General features: G+C 50.4%; 1 protein-coding gene across 2 annotated transcripts; it reads left to right on the forward strand.

Moving 5' to 3' along the window:
* Positions 1 to 77: 77 nt before the first annotated feature.
* On the forward strand, positions 78 to 15,450 carry CACNG6 (calcium voltage-gated channel auxiliary subunit gamma 6). 2 transcript variants are annotated; one of them, XM_052655573.1, is made up of 4 exons: positions 80 to 1,634; positions 6,179 to 6,253; positions 7,958 to 8,095; positions 15,038 to 15,450. In XM_052655573.1, the coding sequence occupies exons 1-4, from the start codon at positions 1,301 to 1,303 to the stop codon at positions 15,274 to 15,276; spliced, it is 786 nt and encodes a 261-aa protein (XP_052511533.1). In that variant the 5' UTR covers positions 80 to 1,300; the 3' UTR covers positions 15,277 to 15,450. The 2 variants fall into 2 exon arrangements, with proteins under 2 accessions (XP_052511534.1, XP_052511533.1); XM_052655574.1 differs by lacking the exon at positions 7,958 to 8,095 and having other exon boundaries at positions 78 to 1,634.
* Positions 15,451 to 15,694: the final 244 nt, after the last annotated feature.

Here is a 15,694-nt window from a genome sequence, read left to right on the forward strand (position 1 = left end):
ATGGGGCGAGGCCGGGAGTGCGCGGAGCGGCCGGTCCGGCGGGCGGCGGCGCGCGGAGCCGGCGGTTCGGAGGCCTCGCGGAGCTGGGGGCGGCGCGGCGCGGAGGCAGGAGAGCCCGCGGGGTCCCTGCCCGGGAGCCGGGGGTGGGAGGCCCGAGGGAGGCGCCCGGCCTGGAGCGGGCCCATCCCGGCCGGCCTTGGGAGCCCGGGGGAGGGAGGCGAGCGATCGCAAAGGGACACCCAGCCCGTTCCGGGCCCCAGCCGCCCTTCGAACCGCGGCGGGACGTGGTCCCCACTTCCTGAGCCACAGTGCGGACCACAACCCCTTCATCTGAGCCCCAGTGCGGACCCCGAGCTGCCCTCGCGAGTCTCGGGGTGGCGGGTATCCCTCAGGCCCCTTCTCTGGGCCCCACGGTCCCCTCAGCCCCCGGTCCCCTCGCAGCCCCGGGCAGACCTTTTCCGCTCTCCTCTCTGAATGGCCAGGGAGAACACCCCCGCCCCCCACTTTCCGGAATTCCAGCAGGTCCCCAGCTTCCTTGTTCTGAACCCCAGTCAGGACTTTGCTGATCCCTCTCTGTTAAAGCTGGGGGTGGGAGGCTGTGGTTCCTACTGCCTCTCTGAGACTCAGAAGTAATTCTGACCTCCCATTCGAAACCCCTGCACCCCAGTTTTTCCTCTTCTGAACCCCAGAGGGGACCCAGCTCCTTCTCAGACTCTGAGCCCGAAAGAAGCCAGGAAGCATCCCCCTCGCCACCCACACACAGGACGACCTCAGCTCCCCTTCCTGAGGACCCCAAACTCTGAGCCTTAGGGGGAAGCTCGGATCCTTCCCCCCGCCCCAGGAACACAGTTTCCCTGTGGAAACACAGGTTCCTCCCAGTGGGGACCCCAGAGCAGCCCCTCAGAGCTTCCGCAGACCGTCACTTCCTTCTTCTGTAGCCCTCCCACCTCCGCTCCAGGGTACCCAGGTTCTAGCCCTGAGGCTGGGGGAACTTTGCCTTTCTCTGGTCCCATCTTCTTTGCTGAGCTTCTCTGGGTACCTGCCCCCCGGGAATCTCAGAGGCTTCTCAGCTCAGGATCTAGTATTTTCTCTGTATAGTATATTATCTAGTATATTAAGACTCGGAGGTGACCTCGACTTCCCCACCTGAGGTTCCTGGGGGGACTCAGACCTTCCCTTTTCCGAGCCCCTCACCCCCGCTGCCAGACCCCAGGCGCGCCCCTCCCCCCCGCACCCACCCCCAGGAGCCCGCCTCAGCTCTGCCCTCTCGGGCCCTGAGCCCCACCGCCCGCCAGGCGCGATGATGATGTGGTCCAACTTCTTCCTGCAAGAGGAGAACCGCCGGCGGGGCGCCGCGGCCCGGCGGCGGGCTCGCGGGCAGCCCAACGCCCAGATGACCCCGGAGCGCGAGGGCAAGATCAAGCTGGCGCTGCTGCTGACTTCCGTGGGCGCCACGCTGGCCGTGCTGGCCGTCGGCACCGAGTTCTGGGTGGAGCTCAACACCTACCGGGACAACGGCAGCGCCGTCTGCGACGCGGCGCACTTGGGCCTCTGGAAGATGTGCACCAAGCGACTGTGGCAGGCGGACGTGCCCGCGGGCAGAGACACCTGCGGGCCCGCGGAGCTGCCCGGAGGTGAGGCCGGCGCCCGCCCCCGCGCGGGGGCTGGGACCCCCGCAGGCCGCCGAGAGGCGGCTGTCTGAGAAAGCCTAGCCCCAGAGAGAGCCTGCCGCGCCCCTCGCCCCCATCGCCCCCAGGAGAGCGAGCTTGCACCCTCAGAATGCGCCCCCTACCCTGCCAACCTCAGCCTGTGCTTCCGGGAATAACTGCCCCAGGCGCACCCCGTGCGGAGAGGGAGTCTGTATCGCCAAACTAGCCTGGGTCTCCAGGCCAGCCCCAGACTATCCCAGGACCTCCAAAGCTCTGCACCTCCAGCACAACCCATGATCCCAGACATCTGTGTGCCCCTGGACCAGTCTGTACCCCCAGAGAACCTATAAGATAGATAGAAAGGTAAATAATTGTCTGACTCTTTGCGACCCCATGGACTGTAGCACACCAGGCTCCTCTGTCCCTGGGATTTTCCAGGCAAAAATACTGGAGTGGCCATGCCTCCCTCCAGGGGATCTTCCCCACCCAGGGATCCAACTCGGCTCTCCTGGATTGCAGGCAGATCCTCGACTGTCCGAGCCACCAGGGAAGCCCCAGAGAGCCCGTGTCCCTAGAGAAACCTTGCGTCTCTGCCCACAGCCTGGAGCCCGAGACCCAGATGGTGACTCTGGACACAGTTGGTGCCTCAGACAGCCTGTGTCCCCACAGAAACGCCCCCGCCCCCCTGAGACAGTCTGCTCCCTTAGAGAAAGACTCTGGGTTCCTGGTGTCAGCTTGCTCTTCCCACTCTGGAGACAGCCTGCGGCCCGACCCTGCAGGCCCTGGGGAGACAGCCCGGCTTGACACCTACCCCAGAGTACAATCTGCTGTTCCCTCCTACCGAGTCCACCAAGACAGAACTCTCAGGAGACACCTCCCACATCCCAGGGCAGCCCTCCTGCTTCCTGGAAAATCTTCTTCCTCTCCGTTTCACCTCACGTCCTCAGACTGGACACTCCAGCCCCCCTCGCTGTCTCTTCCAGACACTCCCACAGCCTTCACCTTTCCAGAGAGTGGCTCTTTCACCCCCAGCCCTGCCAGAGAGCTATCCCATACCTCTCACTCTCCCAGACGGGCCATGCCATGCCCTAAACTTACACCAGTGGGACACCCTATACCCCCTGGGAACGGAGACGAGATCTCACTCCACCTCTACTGACCCAAGGAAACTACCTGACACCCCTCAGAGCCCATTTAGGATGTCGCATGCTTGATTGCCCGCATGGCATCGCCAGCCCTCCTCTTTCCTCTCCAAAGGATGTCTTATCATCTCGTGTGTGTGTTCCACTGCTTCAGTTGTGTTCAACTCTCTGCAACCCTATGGACAGTAGCCTGCCAGACCCCTCTGTCCATGGAATTCTCCAGGCCAGAATACTGGAGTGGGTTGCCATTCCCTTCTCCAGGCCAGGATACTGGAGTGGGTTGCCATTCCCTTCTCCAGGGGATATTCCTGACCCAGGGATCAAACCCAGGTCTCCCGCATTGCAGGCAGATTCTTTACACACACCCTTGATAGCAAAATGGGGTGCCACGCACCCTTGACCTGAGATACCCACACACTCAGTGTGCAGATGGACTCATGCTCACCCCTCAGAGCCTCAAGCAGATGTTCCCAAATTTTTGAGAAATGGGATGCTCTGGTGAAAAAAAAAAACAGTGTTAGATGTTGTAAATTAAGTATGCTCTAATAAAACATTTTAATAGAGATAAAGTCAGAAATATGTATTAGATGCTTATGTAGTGCCTGGCTCGGTCCTAAGTATTTCATCTGCATTAACTTATCAATCTTCATAGCAACCCTGTAAGTAGTTGTTATCATCCCCAAAACGAAGAGCAAGAAGTGAATATAAATGGATCTGGACTGCTGTGGTGGTCCAGTGGTTAAGAGTCCACACTGCCAATGCAGGGGGCATGGCTTCCATCCCTGTTTGGGGAACCAAGATCCCACATGCTACTGTGCTGCTGTTGCTGCTGCTGCTGCTGCTGCTGCTAAGTCGCTTCAGTCGTGTCCGACTCTGTGCGACCCCATAGACGGCAGCCCACCAGACTCCCCGTCCCTGGGATTCTCCAGGCAAGAACACTGGAGTGGGTTGCCATTTCCTTCTCCAATGCATGAAAGTGAAAAGTGAAAGTGAAGTCGCTCAGTCGTATCCGACTCTTCGCGACCCCATGGACTGCAGCCTACCAGGCTCCTCCGTCCCTGGGATTTTCCAGGCAAGAGCACTGGAGTGGGGTGCAACTGCCTTCTCCACAGGCCACTGTAATGCAGCAAAAAAAAAAAAGTTAAGTATATGCAATTTGAAAAGAACTGAAGTTTTTTTTAAAAGAGAAAGAAAGAAATATGAATGGCTCTGTCTAAGCACCCAGGCTAGTCACATGGGGCTTGAACCCTGGTCATCTCATTCTTAACAACTATAACATACTGCATCTCATTAATGTGTAAATATGCCCCAGAGGTCCTCACTGCACTGGACGGGATGTCCCATCTCCCCTAACTGCATACTCTTGTCCTTCTAATGATCAGAAAGGGCTTCAGCTTTCTTAAAGGACCATCCCCATTAGCCCACAGTCCTGACCCTTCAGAGAACATCTCCCAGCTTTCAAGGTTTTAGAAATATCCCACCCATCTCATGGCCCATAAAAGGACATCCCCAAGCGGGGGTGACCCATATCCCACTCTTTTTCCAAATGAGATGTAGCACATCCTCTGAGATAAGAGACAAGATAACCTAAATCATTAGCAGCCAAAACGGGGTGCCAGATACCACACACCCTCTCAGAAAGATGTACCACGGCCTCTCACTCTCTTGATGAGACTTTCCGTTTCCCTTGCGGAGGAAGACCGCGTTCCTCCCCCAGCCACTACAGACAGCATCCTCGTCCTTTGCTCCACTGCACGAAGCATCTTTTGCTTCTTACCGCTGCAGAATCAGGACTCACTGCCCCTGCCGGGATACGTCATGCCCTTCTCCTTCCCTCTGAGTACCAGGTGGAGTGTCCACATCCAAGTACCACCTGGCTCAGGAGCTTACCTCTTGTCCTTCAGCACCCCTCTTCACTTTGGAAAGTTCCTACCACTTCCCAAGACCACCTGACCTCACTTCTGTCTCCTTTCCCCTCTTGCTCGCAACCTCTCTCCTCCCCTTTTATCACTCTTCTCAGTTGCCCCATCTGTGGAATGAGAAAGCTGATTCTAGGTGTCTTCTATGGGAAATTCTGGCTTTAAAATGCAATTTAGAAAGCATCTCCCCTCCCCCAAAGTGTGGGGTTCCTTAAACTTCAAGTACACAGAGTTAGATGAATCATAACTTTTCAGCTTGTGTCACAAAATCATTACCAGCCTTAGCTGGTTCTTTCTTGTGCATTATTTTCCATTAAAAAAAATTATTTTTCCTAATTCATCTCTTTAATGCATTGGATATATTTTTTAACTTGGAAAATATACAGTGTTATTTTTATATATGTATTTTAATTTACATAAATGATATCACGCTCTAGATTTTTTTTTTTTTTTGCTCAGTGGTGTGTTTCTCACATCTTTCCAGTCTACTTTCTGTTATTCTAGTTCGTGGCTACTGTGTGCTGCAGAAGCTTGCCTGGGGAGCATCCATCACGTTTACTTGACTATTCCCATAGAGATGAGCACCAGGTTGATTATTCTGACTCCATGTTTTTATAAACAGTGTTGCAATGAACATCAGGCAATACATATATTTTCCTGCATGTGGTTTTTTTCTGGATGTATACCCAGAAGTAAAATTGCTGGGTTATAGGGTATAAACATACTTCATTTCATAAAGTACTCCAGAGTGCTTTCCAAAAAAGACTAGTACCTGTTATACCCCCAGATGTTTCCTCTTATCCTTCCAAGTGCTTAATATTATGCTTTTAATATTTGCCAATCCAATTGATCTAAAGTGGCATCTCCCTGCTGATTTAAGTTGCATTTCTTTGATCCCCGGTGAGATGGAGCATCTCTTTATGTTCTTGTGAGTAATCCGGGCTTCTTCTCCTATGAACTGACTATTCATCTCCTTTGCCCATTTTTCAACTGGGTTATCTCTCTTTTCTTGGTGATCAGCAGGAGTTTTTTGTGTAGACAGGAACCCTTTCTGAGATAAAGAATCTCTTCTGAATGTGTTAACCTTCTGCCTGGATCTTGGTGTGCTCTGTTGAATAAAGCGGTTATCCGTTTCTAATCTCATTTGACCCTAAACAAGTCCATATAACAGAGTCAGGGAAGAGACTATTAACTCACTTTATAGAGGAAGAGTCAGAAGCTCAGAAAGGTCAATAGCCCTCTCACGGCCACAGATCTGGACTTCTCAGCTCTGGATTGGAGTCCCAGCTCCTGGATAGCTGTGTGATAGCAGGTGGCTTTCCTTTTCGGGACATCATTTCTCTCTATCAGGGATGCTAATGTCATATTTCTGGGTTATTGTGAGCTATGCTAAATGTCCAACCCTGAGCTTACACTAGGGAGCTCCATGTCATTACCTCTCTTTTTCTCTCCCCTGCTCCTTCTACAGAAGCAAATTGCACTTACTTTAAATTCTTCACCACGGGAGAGAATGCACACATCTTCCACAGAACCACAAAGAAAGGTAAGAACATTTCACCCGGGAGAGGGGATGGGCTGACCATGCCAAAGGAATTCTTTTCTTCCTTTTTAAACTGACATAGAGTTTGTTTACAATATTGTGTTGGTTTCAGGGATACAGTGAATTGATTCCATTATTTTTTTCGGATGATATTCCCTTATTTATTAGAAGGTATTGATTAAGCTTCTCCATGCTAGACAATAAGTCCTTGTTGGTTATCTACTTTACGTACAGTAGTTTGTATCTGTTAGTGCCAGAGGAGTTCCTGATAGCATCATGCTCTTCTCTGCTTTGCCGCAGGATGGGCTCAAGCTCCTAAGCCTTGGGAGGGCTCACCTTTGGGGAGAGGTGGCTCTTCAGGGCCCTCTGTCCAGCGTTCCTGCCCCAGGTGTGCCTTTCCCACATGCTGTGCTATTCTGGGCACGCCCCAGCCCCTCTCTGTGGGAAGTACGATCACATCTCACAAGTGTGCATTTCCCACATGCTAAGCACAGCCCTGAGAGTTTCCTTTATAAGACTTCCAGTCCTTTCCATGACTCTGCAGGGCAGGGCCTTTATCTTAATCTACCAGATGAGAAAACGGAAGCCCATAAAAGATTTCTTTTCCCAGGAAGTGGCAGAGAGGCACAATTTAAACCCAAATAATTCCGACTCCAACTCAGCGCTCTTCTATAAACCATGCTGCGGACATGGAAATGTTTCTGAATCTGCACTAACTAGTATGGCAGGCACTGACCAAATGTGGCTGGTGCAACTAAGACACTGAGTTTTCCATTTTGTTCCATTTAAATCCATTTCAAATGAAAACACCATCTGTGGTTAGTGGCTACATACTAAACAATGAAACTCTTAAGACTTTACCCTTTCTACCCTAACCACAGTTTTTCCACCACCCCAGCACCTCAGTATCCTCACCAGTAAAGCAACTGTGATCGTGTCGTCAACCTCATCTAGTCTTTATAAGGGTTTAATGAGATGGTACAGCTAAAACACACAGTATGGTGCCTGCACATAGTAGGTCCTCATTAAACAGTGGTTTCCTATCTTCTCCACTCCTTTCTTCCTTACCTTGGTGCTAAGTGGCCTTGGGCAAGCCATTGTTTTCCCCCGCCCCCAGCCCCAGGATAGTAAAACACTCTCAGGGCATAGCTACGGACCAAGTGCTGTGCGCCACATTGTGCACTGGGCACATTACATGTGTGATTTCTAATCCTCACAGTGGACCAAATAGGGACTTCTGTCTTGATTTTTCTGGAAGAGGAAAGTGAGGCTCAGAGAAGTTCAGTGGCTTTAGTAGAATCTCGCAGCTAGGAAGTAGCTAGGGAGAATTCCAACTTGGATCATCCCATTGTAATGTACTGCCTTCTCTGTTGTCTCACACACACACACACACACACAACCCACTGCCTCAGTCTCCCCACTAGTAAACAAACGGTGACCAGATCATAAATAATAATCGGTAGTTCCTATCTCCTTCTAATCCTGGCTCTGCCCATTCTTGGCTCTGTGACCTTAGGCAAATAACTGGCCCTTTCTGAGTCTCAGTTCCTGGAACAGTATAAGGGAAATATTGGACTGGATGGTCTGCGACTTGAAAATTCTTCTCTGGTCCTGAACCTCTCATACTCCTGGTTCTGAGTCCCTAGGGGGGAGTTCTCGCCGCTTCCTGCACCCAGGGTCCTCTATTTCCCCTTCTCCTCCTCACAGAGGTGAATCAGGCAGCTGCAGTGATAGCAGTGCTAGGCTTGGCACTTATGGCCCTGGGGTGCCTCTGTATCATCATGGTGCTCAGCAAAGGTGCAGAGTTCCTGCTCCGGGTTGGAGCCGTCTGCTTTGGCCTCTCAGGTGAGGGTTGAGAGCCTGCAGACTAAGGACACTGCATGTTAGGAGATCTGAATTTCAACCCCTCTTGCATGCTGGGAGGCCAGGTCTTGAAGCCCTGTTGCATGGTGGGAAGTCGGGTCTCCAAGCTGCACTGCATGCTGGGAGGTTGGGTCTTAAAGCCCTGTTGCATGCTGGGAAGTTGTGTTTCCAAGTACTGTTGCATGCTGGGAGGTCGAGGGAGATCTCTGAGCACTGTTGCACGTTGAGAGATCAGGTCTCCAAGCACTGTTGTGTGCTAGGAGTTGGCAGAAGCTCAAGTGCTATAGAACTCTCAGAGATGGGAGAGTTCTAAGTTCTGCTGCTGAATCAAACACTTTTTTGGGATTGGAATCTAGGGTCTCCAAGCACTGTTGCCTGCTCACAGGGTGAGGGAGAGCCCCATGGGCTGTTGCATGCTGGGAGGCTGAAGAAGTTAAGCACTGGTTGCATGCTGGGAAGCACAAGGGCTATAGTAGTCTCAAATATGAGAAAATTCTAAGCGCTGTTGTTGGCCAAGAATTGAAGGTTCTCTAGACACTCTTTTAGATTTGCACTTGGAGTCTGTAAGAACTGTTGCATTTTTGGAGCTGACGGTTCCAAAAGTCTGCATCTTGTGAAATGTAGCCCTCATTTGATCAGATGCTTTCTAAGGTGGATAGATAGGTCATTCATTATAAAAGTTTCACTTATCTTTCATGGATCTACTGAGCACCTACTATGTTCCAGGCATTAGGCTAAAGGCTGGAGATATAAGATTCATAAGACAGACACTGTGTCTGCCCTCATAAAGCCTAGATTCTGACAGAAATAGACAGTAACCAGCAATTCAACTATAGTTGTGATGAGAGTTATGATAAAGCATATAAGGGGTATACACTGGGGTGGGAGGTATGTCAGGGAAAATTTGAGAAAGTGGTATTAAAGCTAATAATCAGATGAGGAACAGAAATTACCCAGAGTATGGTGTTGACGGTAGTGGCAGCCGTGTTGGTGGTGATTGTGTGGTGGTGGTGATGCTGGTAATGTGGTAATAGTGATTATAAACAGGATATGTGAAGTGTGTGAAATATTGGGCAAGTTTGAGGAGTAGAATGAAGATCAGAGCATAAAGCAGGGCAAAATTTGCACGAAGGTACAAGGTAACCTTAATCCACAGATGAAGTAGAGGCTTGGTGAAAAATGAGGCAAGTGAGATACAAATGGTCAAGAGCACACTCAAACAGAAATGATCAATAATCACATTCTTTTAAAAAAGCATTTATTCACTCACTGGCTGTGTCGGGTCATGGTTGTGGCGCCGGGGATCTTTCACTGCAGCTCATGGACGCTCTAGCTGTGGCGTTCAGGCTTAGTTGCTCCGCAGCAAATGGGGTCTTAGTTCCCCAACCAAGAGTCAAATCCATATCCCCTGCATTGCAAGGCAGACAACCAGGGAAGTCCCAGTAATCACATTCTTATTCTTGTTTTGTGCCTTAGAGAGCTTCCTAGATAAAGGGGAGAAGGTCAGTCACTCCCTTTCCTTTGTTTCATTTATCCATTAGTTCACTTAAATCACTGCTATGCACACAGACCCATTACACTATGTATACGTGTGAACATGTGTGTCATAGTAAGACTATGCAAGACAGAAAGGTTTAGGGAATTATCATCTGGCTAAGGACATAGAAATGATACAGATATCACACGGTTATAAGTGGCAGTAAGTAGAGTCCTGTGAGGGTGCCTAATGTGGGCACTTGATTTAAAGCAGAATTAGAGAAGGCCTCTTGGAGGAGGTGACACTTACACCATCAAATTATGCGTAACCAAGCTAGAAAACGTTTGGTGAATTTCAGGTCCTGAAAGACAGCCAGTGAGGTTGGAGCATGGAGAGTGAGGATACTGGTGTAAAAGACAAACCAGGAGGGATTTTCCTGGTGGTCCCGTGGTTAAGATTCCATAATCCCAATGCAGGGGACCTGGGTTTGATCTCTGGTCAGGGAACTGGATCCCACATGCCACAGCTAAGGTTTCATGTGCCACAACTAAAGAGCCCGTATGCCACAACTGAAGACCCAGCACAGGCAAGTAACTAAGAGATGAGTGACCTTGGGGAAATTGCTCTCCTTCTCTGAGGTTAAATTTCATGTTTATGAACTCATGCATTCAAGTATCTGTCTATCAAGTACCTATCCTGTCCATCCATCCATCTTTGCACTGATCCCTCAGTCATCTCCCTCCCCGCTGCTTTTTCTTCCTTCCTTTTCCCCCCATTTTTCTGCTTCTTCCATTCATATATTCATCTGTCTGTCCACCCATCCATTCATTCAATGATACGGTGTGTCTTTAATATCTAGTAAGTGCTGGATGCTGTGTTAGGTACTACTGGGGACAGAATGAAGACCAGATTAAGATGGTTTCTGCTGTCATGGAATTTTTAGCTTGGTAGGAATTTGGTGTTGGTGTTATTCTTGAACTCATGCCTGTGTTATTCCTGAGGGTGCCACGAAAGTGCGGACATTAAAGTGTTTTATGAAAGTTTCGGGCACAAAAATGCTCTGCAGATCGTACAACCAAATGAAGGTGAAGGGTAGATCTGATTCCATAGTTATTTTTCTTATACTGGATATCAGGGCAGGTGGGGGTTTCCAGGTCTCTCTAGACCTCAAACATGTTCAGGTTATATTGTTTTTGTCCATAAAGTATATGTGTCAGGTGCCCTATGTTTTAGGGATATGAAACAAACAAGTTCCTGGCCCTCACAGGTTTATACTCTATTGGGAGAGATAGAAACCAGGCAAATAAATAACACTTCTATAAATTAATGTAAGTCAATAATTACCAATTGTGATTAATGCTATAGATGAAAAGTAAAGGGTTTAATGGAAACCTGAAACTGAGTAGACCCAACAGAGACTTAAGTGGTGGTGGTCAGGGAAGGCTTCTCGGAAGAAATGTAACTACAGTAGGGATGTAGGGAAGGAGCATGTGTAATGTAGGCTTAGGGAGGGGTAAGCAGTTATTCCAAGCACCATAAAGGTCTCCACGCTTGAACAAATTGGGTGCATTCAAGTCCTGAAAGAAATCTTATACCATGCCACTGTAGGGCGGGAAGGGCAGCTTGAGACGAGGCTGAAGAAGTAGGCTGGGTCCGGGTCCCATGGGCCCCTCTAGGTCATATGAGAGAGGCCTTGCTTCTGCCCAGAGCCACTACCCCTGAGTTCTGTGCACGGCTGGCTTCTTTTCATCCATCTGGGTCTCAGCTCGAGTGGGGGAGTCCCAGCCCCCGCCCCTGGATGCCACGCCCCTTCCCATCACTCTGTTTTTATCTCTTTCCTAGCGTGCATCACGGTCTGAAATTACCCCATCTTCTCATGTGTTTACTTTGAGAGTCACAGCCTGGCTGCCCACAGGCCAGCAACAGCCCGTAAATGTACTTTGTTTGGCAGGCAGTGTATAGAGGTTTCTCTGAGCCAATGTTTAAACTCACCCAATATTTTGGGTGAATGCCCCCCAAGAAATAATAATCGGTTTTGAAAATTCCAGCTGTTCTTGGAAAACCAGGAAATCTAGTCCGTTAAGTCCCTGCTTCTGATGAGCTGCCCTTGGCTGAAGCTGGGTCTGGGCCACCCTTTGTCACTGTCCCCACCACACCTGCCTGCTCATCTGTTTGTACTTTCTCATTGTCCCCTGGAGGCCTCTGAGTTTTGCAAGCCTGGGTTTATTTGTTTACCGTCTGTCTTGTCCAAGTAGAACATAGGTTCTGTGAGGGTCTCCCTTTCTTTTTTCTTTTTGTAATCCAATTGCATTACAACTTGCCTGATCGTCTTTTCATCTTGTAATCTGCCATCACTGTTTTTTCCTTTCAGCTTCATTGGCATGTGAGTGACAAGCATAAATTGTGTGCATATATACATATACACACTTATATATGGGCTTCCGTGATGGCTCAGACAGTAAAGAATCTGCCTGCAATGCCAGAGACGTGGGTTCAATCCCTGGGTCAGGAAGATCCCCTGGAGGAAGGCATGGCAACCCACTGCAGTAGTCTTGCCTGGAGAATCCCCACGGACAGAGGAGTCTGGTGGGCTACAGTCCAAGGGGTCGCAAAGAGTCAGACACGGCTGAGCACACAACACGGCACATGCCTATATATACACACTGCTGTATATAAGGTGTGCACTTGATGTTGTCGGGTTTTCGTTTCTTCGTTTTGTTTTCTGGCCACACTGTGTGACTTGCAGGATCTCCGTTCCCTGCCCAGGGATTGAACCCAGGCCATGGCAGTGGAAGCGCCAAGTTCTCACCACCACGCCGCCAAGGAGCTCCCCTACCACTTGATGTTTCAATATGTTTTGATACACATGATACAATGGTCATGACAATCTAACTAGCTGACACATTTTCATGACCTCACGTACTAATCGTTTTTTTTTTTTTTTTTTTTGGTAGCAAGAACATTTAAGGTCTACTCTCTTGGCAAGTTTTATGTATATGGTATATTAACTGTAATCACCGTGTGCTATGCTTACTTGCTCAGTCGTGTCTGACTCTTTGCAACCCCATGGACTCTACAGTCCTTGGAATTCTCCAGGCCAGAATACCGGAGTGGCTAGCCTTTCCCTTCTCTGGGAGATCTTCCCAACCCAGGGATTGAACTCAGTCTCCCGCATTGCAGGCAGATTCTTTACCATCTGAGCCACCAGGGAAGCCTGTGGTCACCATACTGTACAGCAGACCTCCAGAACTGATTCCTCTTGCCGCCGGACGTCTGAACCCTCTGATTAGCATCTCCTCATTTCCCCCTCCCCTCAGTCCCGGGCAACCACCTTTCTGCTCTCTGCATCAGTGGCTTCAACTGAGTTAGATTCCATCATCACTCTTTACTAAAGCCTTGATGGAGTCTCTCCTTTTAAAAATTATTTGTACTCGTTTATTTATTTGGCAAAAGGAGAAGGGGGCAGTAGAGGATAAGATGGTTGGATGGCATCACCGACTCAATGGACATGAATTTGAGCAAGCTCCAGGAGATAGTGAAGGACAGGGGAGCCTGGCGTGCTGCAGTCCACAGGGTCGCAAAGAATCGGACACGACTTGGCGGCTGAACAACAATGACAACATTTATTTGGCTGCGACAGGTCTTAGTTGCAGCATGTGGGATCCAGTTTCCTAACCAGGAATCCAACTCCAGGCACCCTGCACTGGGAGTGTGGAGTCTTAACCACTGGACCAGCAGGGAAGTCCCCTGATGGAGTCTTAATTTGCCTTTTATGATTCTTGATTCCTTGGTTTGCTTTATTCTTTTTTTTTTAAGCAGTGAAAGAGATATAAAAGTTACCATTTGAACCCTTTTTTATAAACACCTTTATTTTATATTTTGACCATGCAATGCAGCATGGAGGATCTTATTTCTCTGACCAGGGATCAAACCCATGCCCCCTGAATTGAAAACGTGAGTCTTAACCATTGAACTACCAGGGAACCTTGCACCGTTTTAAGTGCCCCCTTCTGTGGCGTTAAGTTCATTCACACAGTCATGCAACCATCCCCATCACCCCTCTCCAGCACTTCAACATCTTCTCCAGTTAAAACTCTCTCCCCATTAAACACCAACTCTCTGCTCACCCTTTCTCTCTCCCGGCACCCACCTTTTACTCTGTCTTTGTGAATTTGGGTCTTGTTCTTTCTCTCGGGCTTCCGAAATTGTGCCTGCTAGAGAGCAGGTGCTTAGTAAGCGATCGTTGAAGGGATGCTGGTGAAAGCACAGAATATGTCTCGGGTGAGGCGGCGGCGGGGCGGGGGGGGGGGGGGGCTCTGGGAGGCTCCAGTCCTTGATATCTCAGCACAGAAGGAATTCAGTGAGAGGCAAAGTGATGGATAAGAAGTGATCTATTAGAATAGCACGCTTGTAAGTGGTCAGGTGAGAGGGTGCCGTACTGGGCACTTAGTGGGCTGCAGTTTTATAAACAAGAGTAAAGTGGGGAGGGGAAGAGGATCCCCTGCTCTCTCATTCTTAAGTCCGCATCCAGCTTCCATCATCAGCAACTCCTCCGTGTCAGGCGGGGAGTTTTCTTGTCCCCATGGTCAAACCCTGGGTGGGGATGATCCCCTGGAGGAGGGCATGGCAACCCCCTCCAGTATTCTTGCCTGGAGAATCCCATGGACAGTGGAGCCTGGCAGACTAGAGTCCATGGAGTTGCAAAGAGTCAGACACGACTGAGCGACGCACGCACACACACACACACACACACACACACACACACACACACACACGGTCAAGCTAGGACGGTCACAGTGCAATGGAAATGAGCAAAAAGGTGGTAACATAAAATAACTAAGATAAGGAAAACCCTCTCAGGTTTCAGCATGGCGTCCGCTTTTCCTTATATCTTTGTTTTAGTGCGCATGCCCGGAGAAGCGTGTCCTAGGGGTCATTCCCTTACTGAGCCCACTGGGCAGGATGTGGGGCTCATGCCATCACTGTTTCGTTGTGTGAGGGCAGGTCTCACGCTGCATGGTTTGATTGCTAAGCAAGCTGTTTGGTTTTGGTTCTGTAGTTAAGCAAACCTGCTTTTTGGGGGGGTGGTGTGCCATACAGCGCACAAGGATCTTAGTTCCCCGACCAGGGATTGAACCCCAGCTCCCTGCAGTGGCAGCATGGAGTCCTAACCACTGGCTCGCCAAGGAATTCCCTGGCATGTCTTCTGGAATGGTCGTTAACTTACAGGGGTCTCCCGAACATTTTCCTTTACTCCTGACCCCCTGGCGGGATTACCTGTTTAAATCACCTCCTTTGTCCCTTCGCTCCACCCCGTCACCAGGAGGGGCCTCTCAGGTTTCCGGCTTGAGGAAGCATGTTTGGGGGGCTGTACTGGGGTAGGTGCTCAGACCTCAGTGGGGGACCCCCGCGGCCTGAGGACCACATCTGTTCTCCTCTCCCCGCAGGCCTGCTGGTCCTCGTCAGCCTGGAGGTCTTCCGGCATTCCGTGCGAGCCTTGATGCAGAGGGTCAGCCCCGAGCCCCCTGAGGCCCCGGCCCTGACCTACGAGTACTCCTGGTCCCTGGGCTGTGGCGTGGGGGCCGGCCTGATCCTGATGCTGGGAGGTGGCTGCTTTCTGCTGCTCACCCTGCCTCCCGGACCCTGGAGTCCCCTCTGTCCCAAGTGGGGCCAGCGGGCCCCCTAGCGCCACCGTCCTGCGTTCTCTCAGCAACTTCCCAACGCTACTCTGCCCTCCCCACCATCCCCTTTGCATCTTTCACTCCGTGCCCCAGAGAGACTGTGTTCTCTGGACTCTGGGGCCCACGCTGTTTGCACAAACCTGCCCCTCCCCCTCGTAAATACCTTTTTCCTCTGTAAATATGTTTTTTTTTTCTCTCCATGGCTGGATTTGGGTTGCTTGGGGGTGGGGTGGGGAGAAGATTTTTTTGCAAACGAGGGTCCCCAGGGAAGACTGCTGGGGACCTGATGGGGTAACTAGCGGGTGGGGGTGGGTGGGCGAGGTCAGGGGGTCTTAGGAGGAAATTGGACCTTCTCATTGCCCAGATTGGGATGTATTCAGCTGTGGGAGAGAGTTCTTCTGGGAAGAGGGGGGAGGGGAGAAT

Source organism: Budorcas taxicolor, chromosome 18 (genome assembly GCF_023091745.1).
Source record: "Budorcas taxicolor isolate Tak-1 chromosome 18, Takin1.1, whole genome shotgun sequence".
Taxonomy (NCBI): Eukaryota; Metazoa; Chordata; class Mammalia; order Artiodactyla; family Bovidae; genus Budorcas; species Budorcas taxicolor.